General features: G+C 46.0%; 1 protein-coding gene across 1 annotated transcript; it reads right to left on the bottom strand.

Annotated features, from left to right (window-relative positions):
• Positions 1-258: 258 nt before the first annotated feature.
• LOC129861893 (immunoglobulin superfamily containing leucine-rich repeat protein 2-like) lies at positions 259-19,884 on the bottom strand. The gene is made up of 3 exons (XM_055933072.1): positions 19,551-19,884; positions 8,746-8,991; positions 259-7,164 (listed from the first exon to the last, which is right to left on the bottom strand). The coding sequence occupies exons 1-3, from the start codon at positions 19,581-19,583 to the stop codon at positions 5,260-5,262; spliced, it is 2,184 nt and encodes a 727-aa protein (XP_055789047.1). The 5' UTR covers positions 19,584-19,884; the 3' UTR covers positions 259-5,259.
• Between the last annotated feature and the right edge of the window lie 1,250 nt (positions 19,885-21,134).

The raw sequence follows: 21,134 nt of genomic DNA on the forward strand, positions 1-21,134 counted from the left end.
CTTCAGGTGCGCTTGACCACAAACAGGCCCAATATCATTAACCTTATATAAAACACCGTTTCCTCCTCTAATGCACAGCAGTTTAAAGATATACAACCGCCAAGTCGAACGTCTCCGGAGTGGCGGAGCTGGGACTGCATCGCAGTGCTTTAGGCGTCACAACAGACCTGATTTGATCCCAGGCTGGGGAGAAAAAGGGGGTCAAAAGTTGAAAAACATTGTGCTGAACCAACGACAGGAAATCTGAGGATGCAAACATATTTTTAGATCATTTATTAATTTCACGTACATAAAATCATATAAAAAATCTTGAAAGGTCGGGAGATATTTGTACAACATCGTTGGGACAGTAGCTCACAAACGATGCATAGAAATACAGGACACTCAAAGCCACCAGCTGCCCTTTAAAGCGTCAGGTGATGATACTGTACAAACGGATCATTTACGCTTTCCCCCCCCAAAAAAGAGAAAAATCCTTTCAATTTCACTGGGTCTTTACATCACATTTTTGACATTAAGAACAATATCTAAAGTCCTATAGAATAGGCCTACGCTAAAAAAAAACACACGAAGGATATAAGTCATCTGTGTGACATGCCATGGACATGTTCAGATTCATGAGAGGTTAAAAAGGTCACATGTCAAAGCCCTCACATTACATTAAACAACATCTGTCGACAGTGAACCGGGAACATGCCTTAAAACTCCACAACGTGATGTTCCCTCTTTGATCATCACAATGGAAATAGCAGTTGGGAAGCTGGCTAGCATCGCATCCTGCTGAGGTGAAGCATTTAAAGGCTAGAATACGCGCTGCATAAAGGGGACATTTCAATGTCTTCTGCTTTTTACAAGTTATGAGGTCTGTTTGAACTGTAGAACAGCTGTGCTTTCAGTAGTCTATTGTAACTGCAAGAGGAATGTCGTAAGTTTTATATACAATGCATTCAGAAAGTATTCAGACCCCTTGACTTTTTCCACATTTTGTTACATTACAACCTTATTCTAAAATTGAGTAAACAGTTTTTTAACCATAATCAATCAACACACAATACCCCATAATGACAACACACAAACAGGTTTTTAGACATTTTTGAAAATCTATTAAAAATGTAAAACTGAAATATCAAATTTACATAAGTATTCAGACCTTTTACTCAGTACTTTGTTGAAGCACCTTTGGCAGCGATTACAGCCTCGAGTCTTCTTGGGTATGACGCTACAAACTTGGCACACCTGTATTTGGGGAGTTTCTCTCATTCTTCTCTGCAGATCCTCTCAAGCTCTGTCAGGTTGGATGGGGAGCGTCGCTGCACAGCTATTTTCAGGTCTCTCCAGAGATTTCGATCGGGTTCAAGTCCGGGCTCTGACTGGGCCACTCAAGGACATTCAGAGACTTGTCCCGAAGCCACTCCTGCGTTGTCTTGGCTGTGTGCTTAGGGTCGTTGTCCTGTTGGAAGGTGAATCTTCATCCCAGTCTGAGGTCGTGAGCGCTCTGGACCAGGTTCTAAGCAAGGGTCTCTCTGACTTTGCTCCATTCATCTTTGCCTCAATCCTGACTAGTCTCCTAGTCCCTACTGCCACCACCATGCTTCACTGTAGGGATGGTGCCAGATTTCCTCCAGACGTGATGCTTGGCATTCAGGTCAAAGAGTTGAATCTTGGTTTCATCAGACCACAGAATCTAGTTTCTCATGGTCTGAGAGTCTTTAGGTGCCTTTTGGCAAACTCCAAGCGGGCTGTCAGGTGCCTTTTATTGAGGAATGGCTTCCGTCTGGCCACTCTACCATAAGCGCCTGATTGGTGGAGTACTGCAGAGGTGGTTGTCCTTCTGGAAGGTTCTCCCATTTCCACAGAGGAACTCTGGTGGTCTGTCAGAGTGACAATCAGGTTATTGGTCACCTCCCTCACCAAGGCCCTTCTCCTCCAATTGCTCAGTTTGCCTGGGCGGCCGGCTCTAGGAAGAGTCATGGTGGTTCCAAACTTCTTCCATTTAAGAATGATGGAGGCCACTGTGTTCTTGGGGACCTTCAATGCTGCAGACATTTTTTGGTACCCTTCCCCAGATTTGTGCCTCAACACAATCCTATCTCTGATCTCTACAGACAATTCTTTCGACCTCATGGCTTGGTTTTTGCTCTGACATGCACTGTGAACTGTGGGACCTTATATAGACAGGTGTGTGCCTTTCCAAATCATGTCCAATCCATTTAATTTACCACAAGTGGGCTCCAACCAAGTTGTAGAAACATCTCAAGGATGATCAATTGAAATAAGATGCACCTGAGCTCAATTTCGAGTTCTGAATACTTACAGTGCATTCGGAAAGTATTCAGACCCCTCAACTTTTTCCTCATTCGTCTACACATAATACCCCATAATGACAAAGCGAAAACATATATATATATATTTATTTTTCTTACTTCACAGGAGAGCCATTTGAATGTAAACTTTTCTTTAATCAAAATGTGTTTTTGGGCAGAAATGCCTTCTGGAAAATTGTGTACTTTCATGTGCCTTAATAACAACCGTGGCATCTGAGTCCATCCATGTATACGGGCACAATAGTCTAGCTAGCTACATTTTCAGATATTACACGTTTCTAATTTTGTCAGAAAGTAATTTTCATTTCAAGTTAAAGTGTACTGTTAGCTAAAGCAGGAAGTACCAGTGACTCGCTCAACACAGAAGTGGTCAGATGACGCGGATGCTACACTACAAGACTGTTTTGCTAGCACAGACTGGAATATGTTCTGGGATTCATCCAATGGCATTGAGGAGTACACCACCTCAATCATCGGTTTCATCAATAAGTGCATCGATGACGTCGTCCCCAAAGTGACCGTACGTACATATCCCAAACAGAAGCCATGGATTACAGGCAACATCGGCATCGAGCTAAAGGCTAGAGCGGCCACTTTCAAGGAGCGGGAGACTAATCCCGGACGCTTCTACACCTGCATTACTTGCTGTTTGGGGTTTTAGGCTGGGTTTCTATACAGCACTTTGAGATATCAGCTGATGTAAGAAGGGCTATATAAATAAATTTGATTTGATTATAAGAAATCCCGCTATGCCCTCAGACAAACCATCAAACCAAGCAAAGCGCCAATACAGGATTAAGATTGAATCCTACTACACCAGCCCTGACGCTCGTCGGACGTGGCAGGGCTTGAAAACTATTACGGACTACAAAGGGAAACCCAGACGCGAGCTTCCCAGTGACGCGAGCCTACCAGATGAGCAAAATTATTTTTATGCTCGCTTCGAGGCAAGCAACACTGAAGCATGCAGGAGAGCACCAGCTGTTCTGGATGACTGTGTGTTAACGCTCTCGGTAGCCGATGTGAACAAAACCTTTAAACAGGTCAACATTCACAAAGCCGCTGGGCCAGACGGATTACCAGGACGTGTACTCAAAGCATGCACGGACCAACGGTCAAGTGTCTTCACTGACATTTTCAACCTCTACCTGACCGAGTCTGTAATACCTACATGTTTCAAGCAGACCACCATAGTCCCTGCTCCCAAGGAATTGAAGGTAACCTGCCTAAATGATTACCGCCCGTGGCACTCACTATCGTAGCCATGAAGTGCCCTGAAAGGCTGGTCATGGCTCACATCAACAGCATCCTCTCGGACTCCCTAGACCCACTCCAGTTTTCTACCGCCTCAACAGATCCACAGATGACGCAGTCTCAATCACACACCCCACTGCCCTTTTCCACCTGGACAAAAAGGAACACCTATGTGAGAATGCTATTCATTGACTACAGCTCAGCGTTCAACACCATAGTGCCCACAAAGCGCATCACTAAGCTAAGGACTCTGGGACTAAACACCTCCCTCTGCAAATGGATCCTGGACTTCCTGACGGGCCGCCCCCAGGTGGTAAGAGTAGGCAACAATACGTCTGCCACGCTGATCCTTAACACTGGGGCCCCTCAGGGGTGTGTACTCAGTCCCCTCCTGTATTCCCTGTTCACTCACGACTGAGTGGCCAAACACGACTCCAACACCATCATTATGTTTTCTGACGACACAACAGTGGTAGGCCTGATCACCGACAACGATGAGACGACCTATAGAGAGGAGGTCAGAGAACTGGCCTTGTGGTGCCAGGAGAACAACCTCTCCCTCAATGTGAGCAAGACAAAGGAACTGATCGTGGACTACAGGAAAAGGCGGGCCAGACAGGCCCCCATTAACATCGACTGGGCTGTAGTGGAGTGGGTCGAGAGTTTCCAGTTCCTTGGTGTCCACATCACCAACAAACTATCATGGTCCAAACATACCAAGACAGTCGTGAAGAGGGCACGACAAAACATTTTCCCCCTCAGGAGAATGAAAAGATTTGGCATGGGTCCCCAGATCCTCAAAAGGTTCTACAGCTGCACCATTGAGAGCATCCTGACCGGTTGCATCACCGCCTGGTATGGCAACTGCTCGGCATCTGACCGTAAGGGGCTACAGAGGGTAGTGAGAATGGCCCAGTACATCACTGGGGCCAAGCTTCCTGCCATCCAGGACCTATATAATAGCCCATAAAATTGTCAGAGACTCCAGTCACGCAAGTTATAGACTGTTTACTCTGCTACCGCACGGCAAGTGGTACCGGAGCACCAAGTCTAGGACCAAAAGGCTCCTCAACAGCTTCTACCTGAAAATAACTGTGCAGAGACACAACTCATCCAACCTGACAGAGCTTGAGAGGATCTGCAGAGAAGAATGGGAAAATATCCCCAAATACAAGAGTGCCAAGCTTGTATCGTCATACCTAAGAAGACTTGAGGCTGTAATTGCTGCCAAAGGTGCTTCACAAAAGTACTGTGTAAAGTGTCTGAATACTTATGTAAATGTATTTTTGATTTTCCTTTACTTTTAATACATTTGCGAAAATCAATCAAAATCTGTTTTTGCTTTGTCATTATGGGGTATTGTGTGTAGATTGATGAGAAGATATATATCTTTTTAATCCATTTTAGAATAAGGCTGTAAAGTAACAAAATGTGGAAAAGGTCAAGGAGTGTGAATACTTTCCGAATGCACAGTAAGTATTCACAACTGTTCATTTTGACAATCTCTTATTTGGGGTATAACGGGTTACTTACTTTCTGAGGTGAAATGAGCTATCCGCCTTCATCAGGGCTATCTTCTTGTAGTGAAATAATGATCTGTGAGTTAGCTGGTTTAAAATGTAGTCGAAAGTAACTATTTCACAAGCTCCTATCTCCTCTGATTAGCATCACACGGCTCTGCTCAGCGATTCGACTCTTTGTAGTTACCGTTTCCATCCTCAGAGATATTCACCGCCTCAGCGCCCAACGGTAATCTATCGCTGTACTCCGAACCCACCTCAAATTTGAATGTAGAACCCGGGATAGACTCTGTAACCACACTCCCCTGCAACTCCTCCCTGTCCTGTCCGTCCTCCCCTTCTCCTTCTTCTATCTCACTTGGGTTAGAATTCTTCTCCGACTCCACAAAGGACGCCCGGGGGTCGAAATCACCTCCAAACATATGTTTATCCATTTGATCTGTGTTCTTCTGCGCCGCCTTAATGATCCGTTTGTAAGTCTTTCCCTGGTACTTGTTTAAGAGATGACAGCAGGTGGCTCCCAGCAGAGGGACTGTAGCCAGCACCAACAGGAAGGTACTAACCATCACTATGATCAACAGAGAAGGAATCTTCTTCCTAGTTGTGAAGATTACCTGGACCTGACAGTCCTGCCCTCCGTAGGTCAGACACAGGGTGTAGTTGGTGCCTGGTTGTAGGCCCTGGAACTTATAGGCATTGATCCCCTCTTCTATCCGGGACCACTGCACCACAGAGTGGCCGTTACCAGTGTTAAAACACAGATAGAGCACGTCCAGAGGGGTTGTTTTGGTTGAGGCTTGATAGAGGCTGAACGGTTCTTTGTCGACGGTCTCTAGGTTCTCATTGTGGCTGAGATGAAGGTCGTTCTTACTGTTGGGGAGGTGCAGAGGATTGAGCTGCACTTTGGCCTCGGTCTCGGACACTTCCAACGCGATGACGCCGAAATCAAAGGTGTACTGCTTCAGCTGGTCCAGACTGAGGTTGAATGCGTGGTTGGAGATGTACTGAGTGCCATCGCTGACGCCACACTTACTGGTAAACGGCAGCTCCTCTGAGCCCTCGCCAGCTTGCACTGAGCCATCGGCGTGTTTAACAGACGACCCAGTTGGAATGTTCTTGGTCTTCTCAGAGTCGGACTTGGGCCAGTTGATGATGTTGTTGGTCATCTTAGGTCCCGGCTTGTTTCCACCAGACGGACGGAGGATCTTATCTACTGTGGTGTCCAGCATGGAGTTAATGGCTTGTTTCTTGGTGCCCGCCACTACTACCTTCGCTGTGCTGTTTGCTTTACCGAGATCGTTGACAGCTGAGCAGCTGTAGTTCCCATCCTCCTTCTTGCTCATACGGGGGATGATCATGGTGCCGTTCTGGAAGACCAGGAACCGGCTGTTGGTGCTTTTATCGTTGATGGGCGAGTCATTCTTCACGCTGACCACAGAGGGCAAACTGAATGTGAACTTCTGGTTCCCTGCGTTCACCACCTCCCAGCTGACCTCTGGTTTGGGGTTGCCCTTGGTCTCACAGTTGAGAATCACCATAAACCCTTCGTATAGCTCAGTGTTGTCCAGGTTTGGCTGGTAGGTGATGGACACCGTCGGGGCCTTGCAGTCCAGTTTGGGCATCTTGGTCACCAGGGCCCCTTGCAGATGCTCTGGGGCCTCGCAGACGATAGAGTCCTGCTCTGGGACAGAGATCTTAGACTCCGTGATCCAGTCTCTCAGCCACTCCAGACTGCAGGAGCAGGTGAAAGGGTTGTTGTAGATCTGAAGGTGAGACATGGAGCTTAGCGAGGTGAAGGTCCCCTGGACGATGGTAGTGAACCTGTTGTTGTTGATCCTCAGGGACCTCAGGTCTTCGAGAGTGGAGAAGGCATCTTTAGGGAGGTTGATCATCTCGTTGTTGTTCATCTTGAGCAGCTGAAGAGCGGTGAGGTTGGCCAGGTCCTCCCAGGGGAAGCTGATGATCTTGTTGTAGCTGAGGTCCAGGTTTCGCAGCTGATTCAGCGGGGCCAGAGAGTCCCTCTCGATGGTCACCATCTCATTGTGGGCCAGCCATAGGGAGGTCACCTGAAGAAGAATACTTTATTAATATGTCTTTTGCTGTACCCAGCCCATCCCATCCCATATAATCATATAATCATATGCCATTTAGCAGACAAAGTAACTTACAGTCATGCATTCAGACATTTCTCGTATGGCTGGCTCCAGTGGGAATCAAACCCACAATCATAGTTTTGCAAGAACCACGATCTGCAAACTGAACCCCACAGGACCATATTCACACACACCTGGGTGACGTTAGGACCATATTCAAACACACCTGGGTGACGTTAGGACCATATTCACACACACCTGGGTGACGTTAGGACCATATTTACTTACACACCTGGGTGACGTTAGGACCATATTCACACACACCTGGGTGACGTTAGGACCATATTTACATACACACCTGGGTGACGTTAGGACCATATACACACACCTGGGTGACGTTAGGACCATATTCAAACACACCTGGGTGACGTTAGGACCATATTTACATACACACCTGGGTGACGTTAGGACCATATACACAAACCTGGGTGACGTTAGGACCATATACACACACACCTGGGTGACGTTAGGACCATATTCACACACACCTGGGTGACGTTAGGACCATATTTACATACACACCTGGGTGACGTTAGGACCATATTCAAACACACCTGGGTGACGTTAGGACCATATACACACACACCTGGGTGACGTTAGGACCATATTCAAACACACCTGGGTGACGTTAGGACCATATTCACACACACCTGGGTGACGTTAGGACCATATTCACACACACCTGGGTGACGTTAGGACCATATTCAAACACACCTGGGTGACGTTAGGACCATATTCAAACACACCTGGGTGACGTTAGGTCCATATACACACACCTGGGTGACGTTAGGACCATATTCAAACACACCTGGGTGACGTTAGGACCATATACACACACCTGGGTGACGTTAGGACCATATTTACATACACACCTGGGTGACGTTAGGACCATATTTACATACACACCTGGGTGACGTTAGGACCATATTCACACACACACCTGGGTGACGTTAGGACCATATTCACACACCTGGGTGACGTTAGGACCATATAAACACACACACCTGGGTGACGTTAGGACCATATAAACACACACACCTGGGTGACGTTAGGACCATATTCACACACCTGGGTGACGTTAGGACCATATTCACACACACCTGGGTGACGTTAGGACCATATACACACACACCTGGGTGACGTTAGGACCATATTCACACACCTGGGTGACGTTAGGACCATATTCACACACACACCTGGGTGACGTTAGGACCATATTTACACACACACCTGGGTGACGTTAGGACCATATTTACACACACACCTGGGTGACGTTAGGACCATATTCACACACACACCTGGGTGACGTTAGGACCATATTTACACACACACCTGGGTGACGTTAGGACCATATACACACACCTGGGTGACGTTAGGACCATATTCACACACACACCTGGGTGACGTTAGGACCATATTTACACACACACCTGGGTGACGTTAGGACCATATACACACACCTGGGTGACGTTAGGACCATATTTACATACACACCTGGGTGACGTTAATAAAGCTCTTGGCCTTCAGGTGTTTGATCTTGTTGGCAGAGAGAGAGAGCGTGGTGACGTTGGAGGGGAGGCCTATGGGAACTAACAGCAGGTCTTTGTAGGCACAGTCAGTGAACTGGTGGGTGTATTTATCCAGACAGCTACAGGTCTCTGGACAACACTGGGCCAGACCCAACACAGAGGTCCACACTGCCAGGACACAGACCAGCCGCCACGACGCCATGTTCACCACCTGACAACACACAGATAAGATGTTAATTAACCATTTATGAGATTATTTTCTGCTAATCTATACAGACCTTTAAAATACAAAACACATACATCAAAATGTTCTACTCAGAAATAATCCTTATGATAATGCATCCTGTTACATTACATCACTACACTACATCACTACACTACATCACTACAGTATATCAATACATCACTAAATCATGACATCACTACATCACTACAATACATCATATCACTACACTATATCACATCACTACACTATATCACCACACTACATCACTAAACTATACCAATACATCACTACACTATATCACTACACTACATCACTACACTATATCACTACACTATATCACTACACTACATCACTACACTATATCACTACACTATATCACTACATTACATCACTACACTATATCACTACATTACATCACTACACTATATCACTACACTATATCACTACATTACATCACTACACTATATCACTACACTACATCACGACACTATATCACTACATTACATCACTACACTATATCACTACATCACTACATTACATCACTACACTATATCACTACATTACATCACTACACTATATCACTACACTATATCACTACACTATATCACTACATTACATCACTACACTATATCACTACATTACATCACTACACTATATCACTACATTACATCACTACACTATATCACTATATCACTACATTACATCACTACACTATATCACTACATTACATCACTACACTATATCACTACATTACATCACTACACTATATCACTACACTACATCACTACACTATATCACTACACTATATCACTACATTACATCACTACACTATATCACTACATTACATCACTACACTATATCACTACACTATATCACTACACTATATCACTACATTACATCACTACACTATATCACTACACTACATCACGACACTATATCACTACATTACATCACTACACTATATCACTACATCACTACATTACATCACTACACTACATCACTACACTATATCACTACATCACTACATTACATCACTACACTATATCACTATATCACTACATTACATCACTACACTATATCACTACATTACATCACTACACTATATCACTACACTACATCACTACACTATATCACTACATTACATCACTACACTATATCACTATATCACTACATTACATCACTACACTATATCACTACATTACATCACTACACTATATCACTACACTACATCACTACACTATATCACTACATTACATCACTACACTACATCACTACACTATATCACTACATCACTACATTACATCACTACACTATATCACTATATCACTACACTATATCACTACACTATATCACTACATTACATCACTACACTACATCACTACATTACATCACGACACTATATCACTACATTACATCACTACACTATATCACTACATCACTACATTACATCACTACACTACATCACTACACTATATCACTACATCACTACACTACATCACTACACTAAATCATGACATCACTACATCACTACACTATACCAATACATCACTACACTACATTTATACACTATATCACTACACTATATCACTACACTATATCACTACATTACATCACTATACCAATACATCACTACATTACATCACTACACTATATCACTACATTACATCACTACACTATATCACTACATTACATCACTACACTACATCACTACACTACATCACTACACTAAATCATGACATCACTACATCAAAACACTACATCACTACACTATATCACTAAACTACATCAATACATCACTACACTATATCAATAAACTACATCACATCACATCAATACATCACTTCAGCACATTACATCACAGCAGTACACCACTACACTACATCACATCACTAAACTACATCACATCAGTACACTACATCAATAAACTACATCACATCACTACACTATATCAATAAACTACATCACATCACTACACTACATCACCACACTACATCACTACAGTATATAAATACATCACTACACTACATCACTACACTACATCACTACACTACATCACTACACTACATCACCACACTACATCACTACAGTATATAAATACATCACTACACTACATCACTACACTATATCACTACATTACATCACTACACTACATCACCACAATACATCACTACAGTATATAAATACATCACTACACTACATCACTACACTATATCACTACATTACATCACTACATTACATCACTACACTACATCACTACACTATATCACTACACTATATCAATACATCACTACACTACATCACTACACTATATCAATACATCACTACATTACATCACTACACTACATCACTACACTATATCAATACATCACTAAATCATGACATCACTAAATCATGACATCACTACATCACAACACTACATCACTACATTACATCACTACACTACATCACTACACTACATCACTACATCACTAAACTATATCATTACATCACTACATCACATCACTACACTATATCAATACACTATATCACTACATTACATCACTACACTATATCACTACATGACATCACTACATTACATCACTACACTACATCACTACACTATATCAATACATCACTAAATCATGACATCACTAAATCATGACATCACTACATCACAACACTACATCACTACACTACATCACTACATCACTAAACTATATCATTACACTATATCACTACACTACATCACTACACTACATCCCTACACTACATCACTACACTACATCACTACATCACTAAACGATATCATTACATCACTGCACTATATCATTACACTATATCACTACACTACATCACTACACTACATCACTACATCACTAAACTATATCATTACATCACAACTCTATATCATTACACTATATCACTACACTATATCACTACACTACATCACTACATTACATCACTACACTACATCACTACACTACATCACTACATCACTAAACTATATCATTACATCACTACATCACATCACTACACTATATCAATACACTATATCACTACATTACATCACTACACTATATCACTACATGACATCACTACATTACATCACTACACTACATCACTACACTATATCAATACATCACTAAATCATGACATCACTAAATCATGACATCACTACATCACAACACTACATCACTACACTACATCACTACATCACTAAACTATATCATTACACTATATCACTACACTACATCACTACACTACATCCCTACACTACATCACTACACTACATCACTACATCACTAAACGATATCATTACATCACTGCACTATATCATTACACTATATCACTACACTACATCACTACATCACTAAACTATATCATTACATCACAACTCTATATCATTACACTATATCACTACACTATATCACTACACTACATCACTACATTACATCACTACACTATATCACTACATTCATCACTACACTACATCACTACACTACATCATTACACTACATCACTACATTACATCACTACACTATATCAATACATCACTACACTATATCACTACACTACATCACTACACTACATCACTACACTATATCACTACATTACATCACTACACTACATCACTACACTACATCACTACACTATATCACTACACTATATCACTACACTATATCACTACATCACATCACTACACTATATCACTACACTATATCACTACATCACTAAACTATATCACTACACTACATCACTACACTACATCACTACACTATATCACTACATCACTAAACTATATCATTACATCACTGCACTATATCACTACACTATATCATTACAATACATCACTACACTATATCATTACACTATATCACTACACTATATCACTACACTATATCAATACACTACAGCACTACAGTACATCCCTAAAGCACATCACTACATCACTACACTACATCACATCATTAAACTACATCACTACATTACATCACTGCATTACTACACTACATCACTAAACTATATGACTGCACCACATAACTACACATCACTACACTGCAGTAGACCAGGGCTGTCTCTCAGAGGGCGTAGGGAATACTGCAGTAGACCAGGGTTGTGTCTCTCAGAGGGCGTAGGGAATACTGCAGTAGACCAGGGTTGTGTCTCAGAGAGGGCGTAGGGATTACTGCAGTAGACCAGGGCTGTGTCTCAGAGAGGGCGTAGGGATTACTGCAGTAGACCAGGGCTGTGTCTCAGAGAGGGCGTAGGGATTACTGCAGTAGACCAGGGCTGTGTCTCAGAGAGGGCGTAGGGATTACTGCAGTAGACCAGGGCTGTGTCTCAGAGAGGGCGTAGGGATTACTGCAGTAGACCAGGGCTGTGTCTCAGAGAGGGCGTAGGGATTACTGCAGTAGACCAGGGCTGTGTCTCAGAGAGGGCGTAGGGATTATTGCAGTAGACCAGGGCTGTGTCTCAGAGAGGGCGTAGGGATTACTGCAGTAGACCAGGGCTGTGTCTCAGAGAGGGCGTAGGGATTACTGCAGTAGACCAGGGCTGTGTCTCAGAGAGGGCGTAGGGATTACTGCAGTAGACCAGGGCTGTGTCTCAGAGAGGGCGTAGGGATTACTGCAGTAGACCAGGGCTGTGTCTCAGAGAGGGCGTAGGGATTACTGCAGTAGACCAGGGCTGTGTCTCAGAGAGGGCGTAGGGATTACTGCAGTAGACCAGGGCTGTGTCTCAGAGAGGGCGTAGGGATTACTGCAGTAGACCAGGGCTGTGTCTCAGAGAGGGCGTAGGGATTACTGCAGTAGACCAGGGCTGTGTCTCAGAGAGGGCGTAGGGATTACTGCAGTAGACCAGGGCTGTGTCTCAGAGAGGGCGTAGGGATTACTGCAGTAGACCAGGGCTGTGTCTCAGAGAGGGCGTAGGGATTACTGCAGTAGACCAGGGCTGTCTCTCAGAGAGGGCGTAGGGATTACTGCAGTAGACCAGGGCTGTGTCTCAGAGAGGGCGTAGGGATTACTGCAGTAGACCAGGGCTGTGTCTCAGAGAGGGCGTAGGGATTACTGCAGTAGACCAGGGCTGTGTCTCAGAGAGGGCGTAGGGATTACTGCAGTAGACCAGGGCTGTGTCTCAGAGAGGGCGTAGGGATTACTGCAGTAGACCAGGGCTGTGTCTCAGAGAGGGCGTAGGGATTACTGCAGTAGACCAGGGCTGTGTCTCAGAGAGGGCGTAGGGATTACTGCAGTCGACCAGGGCTGTGTCTCAGAGAGGGCGTAGGGATTACTGCAGTAGACCAGGGCTGTGTCTCAGAGAGGGCGTAGGGATTACTGCAGTAGACCAGGGCTGTGTCTCAGAGAGGGCGTAGGGATTACTGCAGTAGACCAGGGCTGTGTCTCAGAGAGGGCGTAGGGATTATTGCAGTAGACCAGGGCTGTGTCTCAGAGAGGGCGTAGGGATTATTGCAGTAGACCAGGGCTGTGTCTCAGAGAGGGCGTAGGGATTACTGCAGTAGACCAGGGCTGTGTCTCAGAGAGGGCGTAGGGATTACTGCAGTAGACCAGGGCTGTGTCTCAGAGAGGGCGTAGGGATTACTGCAGTAGACCAGGGCTGTGTCTCAGAGAGGGCGTAGGGATTACTGCAGTAGACCAGGGCTGTGTCTCAGAGAGGGCGTAGGGATTACTGCAGTAGACCAGGGCTGTGTCTCAGAGAGGGCGTAGGGATTACTGCAGTAGACCAGGGCTGTGTCTCAGAGAGGGCGTAGGGATTACTGCAGTAGACCAGGGCTGTGTCTCAGAGAGGGCGTAGGGATTACTGCAGTAGACCAGGGCTGTGTCTCAGAGAGGGCGTAGGGATTACTGCAGTAGACCAGGGCTGTGTCTCAGAGAGGGCGTAGGGATTACTGCAGTAGACCAGGGCTGTGTCTCAGAGAGGGCGTAGGGATTACTGCAGTAGACCAGGGCTGTCTCTCAGAGAGGGCGTAGGGATTACTGCAGTAGACCAGGGCTGTGTCTCAGAGAGGGCGTAGGGATTACTGCAGTAGACCAGGGCTGTGTCTCAGAGAGGGCGTAGGGATTACTGCAGTAGACCAGGGCTGTGTCTCAGAGAGGGCGTAGGGATTACTGCAGTAGACCAGGGCTGTGTCTCAGAGAGGGCGTAGGGATTACTGCAGTAGACCAGGGCTGTGTCTCAGAGAGGGCGTAGGGATTACTGCAGTAGACCAGGGCTGTGTCTCAGAGAGGGCGTAGGGATTACTGCAGTCGACCAGGGCTGTGTCTCAGAGAGGGCGTAGGGATTACTGCAGTAGACCAGGGCTGTGTCTCAGAGAGGGCGTAGGGATTACTGCAGTAGACCAGGGCTGTGTCTCAGAGAGGGCGTAGGGATTACTGCAGTAGACCAGGGCTGTGTCTCAGAGAGGGCGTAGGGATTACTGCAGTAGACCAGGGCTGTGTCTCAGAGAGGGCGTAGGGATTACTGCAGTAGACCAGGGCTGTGTCTCAGAGAGGGCGTAGGGATTACTGCAGTAGACCAGGGCTGTGTCTCAGAGAGGGCGTAGGGATTACTGCAGTAGACCAGGGCTGTGTCTCAGAGAGGGCGTAGGGATTACTGCAGTAGACCAGGGCTGTGTCTCAGAGAGGGCGTAGGGATTACTGCAGTAGACCAGGGCTGTGTCTCAGAGAGGGCGTAGGGATTACTGCAGTAGACCAGGGCTGTGTCTCAGAGAGGGCGTAGGGATTACTGCAGTAGACCAGGGCTGTGTCTCAGAGAGGGCGTAGGGATTACTGCAGTAGACCAGGGCTGTGTCTCAGAGAGGGCGTAGGGATTACTGCAGTAGACCAGGGCTGTGTCTCAGAGAGGGCGTAGGGATTACTGCAGTAGACCAGGGCTGTGTCTCAGAGAGGGCGTAGGGATTACTGCAGTAGACCAGGGCTGTGTCTCAGAGAGGGCGTAGGGATTACTGCAGTAGACCAGGGCTGTGTCTCAGAGAGGGCGTAGGGATTACTGCAGTAGACCAGGGCTGTGTCTCAGAGAGGGCGTAGGGATTACTGCAGTAGACCAGGGCTGTGTCTCAGAGAGGGCGTAGGGATTACTGCAGTAGACCAGGGCTGTGTCTCAGAGAGGGCGTAGGGATTACTGCAGTAGACCAGGGCTGTGTCTCAGAGAGGGCGTAGGGATTACTGCAGTAGACCAGGGCTGTGTCTCAGAGAGGGCGTAGGGATTACTGCAGTAGACCAGGGCTGTGTCTCAGAGAGGGCGTAGGGATTACTGCAGTAGACCAGGGCTGTGTCTCAGAGAGGGCGTAGGGATTACTGCAGTAGACCAGGGCTGTGTCTCAGAGAGGGCGTAGGGATTACTGCAGTAGACCAGGGCTGTGTCTCAGAGAGGGCGTAGGGATTACTGCAGTAGACCAGGGCTGTGTCTCAGAGAGGGCGTAGGGATTACTGCAGTAGACCAGGGCTGTGTCTCAGAGAGGGCGTAGGGATTACTGCAGTAGACCAGGGCTGTGTCTCAGAGAGGGCGTAGGGATTACTGCAGTAGACCAGGGCTGTGTCTCAGAGAGGGCGTAGGGATTACTGCAGTAGACCAGGGCTGTGTCTCAGAGAGGGCGTAGGGATTACTGCAGTAGACCAGGGCTGTGTCTCAGAGAGGGCGTAGGGATTACTGCAGTAGACCAGGGCTGTGTCTCAGAGAGGGCGTAGGGATTACTGCAGTAGACCAGGGCTGTGTCTCAGAGAGGGCGTAGGGATTACTGCAGTAGACCAGGGCTGTGTCTCAGAGAGGGCGTAGGGATTACTGCAGTAGACCAGGGCTGTGTCTCAGAGAGGGCGTAGGGATTACTGCAGTAGACCAGGGCTGTGTCTCAGAGAGGGCGTAGGGATTACTGCAGTAGACCAGGGCTGTGTCTCAGAGAGGGCGTAGGGATTACTGCAGTAGACCAGGGCTGTGTCTCAGAGAGGGCGTAGGGATTACTGCAGTAGACCAGGGCTGTGTCTCAGAGAGGGCGTAGGGATTACTGCAGTAGACCAGGGCTGTGTCTCAGAGAGGGCGTAGGGATTACTGCAGTAGACCAGGGCTGTGTCTCAGAGAGGGCGTAGGGATTACTGCAGTAGACCAGGGCTGTGTCTCAGAGAGGGCGTAGGGATTACTGCAGTAGACCAGGGCTGTGTCTCAGAGAGGGCGTAGGGATTACTGCAGTAGACCAGGGCTGTGTCTCAGAGAGGGCGTAGGGATTACTGCAGTAGACCAGGGCTGTGTCTCAGAGAGGGCGTAGGGATTACTGCAGTCGACCAGGGCTGTGTCTCAGAGAGGGCGTAGGGATTACTGCAGTAGACCAGGGCTGTGTCTCAGAGAGGGCGTAGGGATTACTGCAGTAGACCAGGGCTGTGTCTCAGAGAGGGCCTAGGGATTACTGCAGTAGACCAGGGCTGTGTCTCAGAGAGGGCGTAGGGATTACTGCAGTAGACCAGGGCTGTGTCTCAGAGAGGGCGTAGGGATTACTGCAGTAGACCAGGGCTGTGTCTCAGAGAGGGCGTAGGGATTACTGCAGTAGACCAGGGCTGTGTCTCAGAGAGGGCGTAGGGATTACTGCAGTAGACCAGGGCTGTGTCTCAGAGAGGGCGTAGGGATTACTGCAGTAGACCAGGGCTGTGTCTCAGAGAGGGCGTAGGGATTACTGCAGTCGACCAGGGCTGTGTCTCAGAGAGGGCGTAGGGATTACTGCAGTAGACCAGGGCTGTGTCTCAGAGAGGGCGTAGGGATTACTGCAGTAGACCAGGGCTGTGTCTCAGAGAGGGCGTAGGGATTACTGCAGTAGACCAGGGCTGTGTCTCAGAGAGGGCGTAGGGATTACTGCAGTAGACCAGGGCTGTGTCTCAGAGAGGGCGTAGGGATTACTGCAGTAGACCAGGGCTGTGTCTCAGAGAGGGCGTAGGGATTACTGCAGTAGACCAGGGCTGTGTCTCAGAGAGGGCGTAGGGATTACTGCAGTAGACCAGGGCTGTGTCTCAGAGAGGGCGTAGGGATTACTGCAGTAGACCAGGGCTGTGTCTCAGAGAGGGCGTAGGGATTACTGCAGTCGACCAGGGCTGTGTCTCAGAGAGGGCGTAGGGATTACTGCAGTAGACCAGGGCTGTGTCTCAGAGAGGGCGTAGGGATTACTGCAGTAGACCAGGGCTGTGTCTCAGAGAGGGCGTAGGGATTACTGCAGTAGACCAGGGCTGTGTCTCAGAGAGGGCGTAGGGATTACTGCAGTAGACCAGGGCTGTGTCTCAGAGAGGGCGTAGGGATTACTGCAGTAGACCAGGGCTGTGTCTCAGAGAGGGCGTAGGGATTACTGCAGTAGACCAGGGCTGTGTCTCAGAGAGGGCGTAGGGATTACAGCAGGCAGATCTCATACAAATACACTTCAACTAAGTGAAACGACTTCAAGAAAAGGTTTAACATGTTCAATCTGTTTTAACGTAATGTTATCTTATTGGTTTAGGGCAACCAACTTCCCGTGTTCAGGCAAATTCATACAGCTACAATTTCACAAAGCTTCCAAATGAATTAAGAGAAACTGCAAGATCCATTTTCCGAGTGGTTTTTGATAATCTCTTTAGTTCACATTAAGCTCAGTGTCAGCGAGGCTACTGCTGCAACAGGGCTTTGGCACAAACTGCCGAGCGCGCCAAATTCTCTCCGCCCTTGGTCCTGAAACGCATCTGCGACGGGGTGGCTTGTTGCTGTCTTCGAAATACGCTGAGTGTACAAAACATTACGGTTTCCATGACAGACTGATCAGGTGAATCCAGGTGAAAGCTATGATCCCTTATTGATGTCACTTATTGATGTCACAATCGGTGTTGATGAAGGGGAGGAGACGGGTTAAAGCATTTTTAAGCCTTGAGACAATGGAGACATGGATGGTGTATGTGTGCCATTCAGAAGGTGAATGGGCAAGACAAAATATTTTAGTGCCTTTGAACTGGGTATGGTAGTAGGTGCCAGGCGCAGAGGTGTGTCAAGAACTGCAACGCTGCTGGGTTTTTCACGCTAAACAGTTTCCCGTGTGTATTAATTTTAGGAATGGTCCACCACCCAAAGGACACCCAGCCAACTTGACACAACATTGTGGAAGCATTGGAGTCAACATGGGCCAGCATCCCTGTGGAACGCTTTCAAAACCTTGTAGAGTCCATGCCCCGACGAATAGAAGCTGTTCTGAGGGCAAAAAGGGGTCGCAACTCAATATTAGGAAGGTGTTCCTAATGTTTTGTACATTTTGTGTATATTTTCGTTGTAATTTTGACACCCGAAGTATAACCTCCGAAACGGCACTTCTTTCTGAACAGAGAACACTCGTGTTAAAGGCAACACAACTGTAATGGTTCTTCATGCTGAGAAATGCAACATTAATTAAACATGGAATGGATCGATGGTTAAAGTCTGATAATGCATCAATCTAATCCAATCTGTCCACATTACTGCCAAATAAACATCATATTGGGGTCATAATGCTTGTTTATAAATATATATATTTACATAATTATCTCCAGTTTACTTTCTGATTTCAATCAACTTACCTCTCTGAAATTAAAATATCCAATCCTTGCCATTTTCCTAATTTGGCAGTATCTGGATTATATCTTCTTTATAACACAAATTAGTGGTCAAAACAAGTAACGTCCTTTGTAGTAGATCCTTTTACGTGACTTTTCTCCACGCTGATAACGGTAGGCGGTGCAGGAAACATATTTTTCCCGGTAGGATGATGCGGTGCGATCCGAGCCAGTTTCCACTCGCGACTGACTGAGAGGACGAGCGGTCCACTGCGCGCTCCTGCCGTTAGTCACAGCGATGGTAGAGTTTGTGATCGCGCAAGCAGTCTCTCCCATTCCTTCACCATCATCAGTCCTGGAATAAAGATAGGCCTACAAGGGCTCCGGGTTCGCCTGCCATCCACGAAAAATATTGATAATTTACACACTAATGTTTAATTCATTGTTATGTCGACCTAAACTCATCTCTGACGCCATTCTCCCCAGAGTTGGTTTTTCCAGTTACAGGCTTGAGAGATTTGGCCAACCCAGACATAAAAGATGAGGAGTTATTTGTAACCATGATGAGTTGTGCTCTGTTGAGTTGGGGATTTAAAAGGTCTGGATGACTTAAATGTAAATGTAAATGTAAATGGATGGTTGTAACGAAACATGTTATTGTTGCCATATATGGATGAAAGCCAAAAATAAAAAATCACATTGACAGAACAGGAAAATGTGAGGTCCCGCAATTGCTGGCGAATTTATAGGGCTACACGACGATACATTTGATCATTATGATTATAATAATGAGGCATCGAGCTAATTGGAACATGTGTATATAGCACTACAGTGTGAATTTATTTGATAAAATAACTGATAAACAACAATACAGATAAAAACAAATCAATAATAAAGGTGTGCACGTGGTTGGACGCCCAGGGACGATAGAAAAACCACAAGAAAACTATATACAATAAGTAAGCACAAAATAAAAAAGGTTTGTTAAAACAGATAACAAAACCCACGAATCATGAATGTACAAAGGAAGCAATCAGAAGAAGGAAAAAAACTGTATTTGTTTTGATGGAATAAAGGAAGACAGGAAGATATTGGCCTTTTGACCTAAGAAATCTAATCATCCACCATATCAGAGGTGTTGGCTAACTTCTGGAGAAAGTCGACAACGGATTTATTTTCAAATAGCTACTGCCATCTTCTGGTATATGTTTGACCTGCTGTTCTCCAGTATCAGCCTCATTTCAAGATGATAAAACTTGAAACTAGATTCTGAAATAAAACCTTTGCCTTACAATGTATCATACAAAGAATGACATGTTCTGTCTTCCGTTTTATACTATTTTACCTATTTGCCTGTTGTGTGTATCCATTGGCTACTCAGTCTGTTTCCTCTATCCCGTGTCCAGCTGCACTCACTATCCATGTACCCCATCTAGAGTCTCTCTGGAGTACTGCATCGCACTCTTCCCCCCACAGAGAGCAGACTAGTGGGGTCACAGACAGCAGACTAGTGGGGTCACAGACAGCAGGCTAGTGGGGTCACAGACAGCAGACTAGTGGGGTCACAGACAGCAGACTAGTGGGGTCACAGACAGCAGGCTAGTGGGG

The sequence above is a fragment of the Salvelinus fontinalis genome, chromosome 9 (genome assembly GCF_029448725.1).
Source record: "Salvelinus fontinalis isolate EN_2023a chromosome 9, ASM2944872v1, whole genome shotgun sequence".
NCBI classification, from domain to species: Eukaryota; Metazoa; Chordata; class Actinopteri; order Salmoniformes; family Salmonidae; genus Salvelinus; species Salvelinus fontinalis.

What these genes read in the sequence shown, in the direction of transcription:
- LOC129861893 (XM_055933072.1), bottom strand. Translation starts at nt 19,583, where the DNA reads ATGGCAAGGATTGGATATTTTAATTTCAGAGAG. An exon ending in GATATTTTAATTTCAGAGAG is followed by an intron (nt 8,992 to 19,550) that starts GTAAGTTGATTG and finishes GTGTGTTGTCAG; the next exon opens with GTGGTGAACATGGCGTCGTG. An exon ending in GCTTTATTAACGTCACCCAG is followed by an intron (nt 7,165 to 8,745) that starts GTGTGTATGTAA and finishes ATTCTTCTTCAG; the next exon opens with GTGACCTCCCTATGGCTGGC.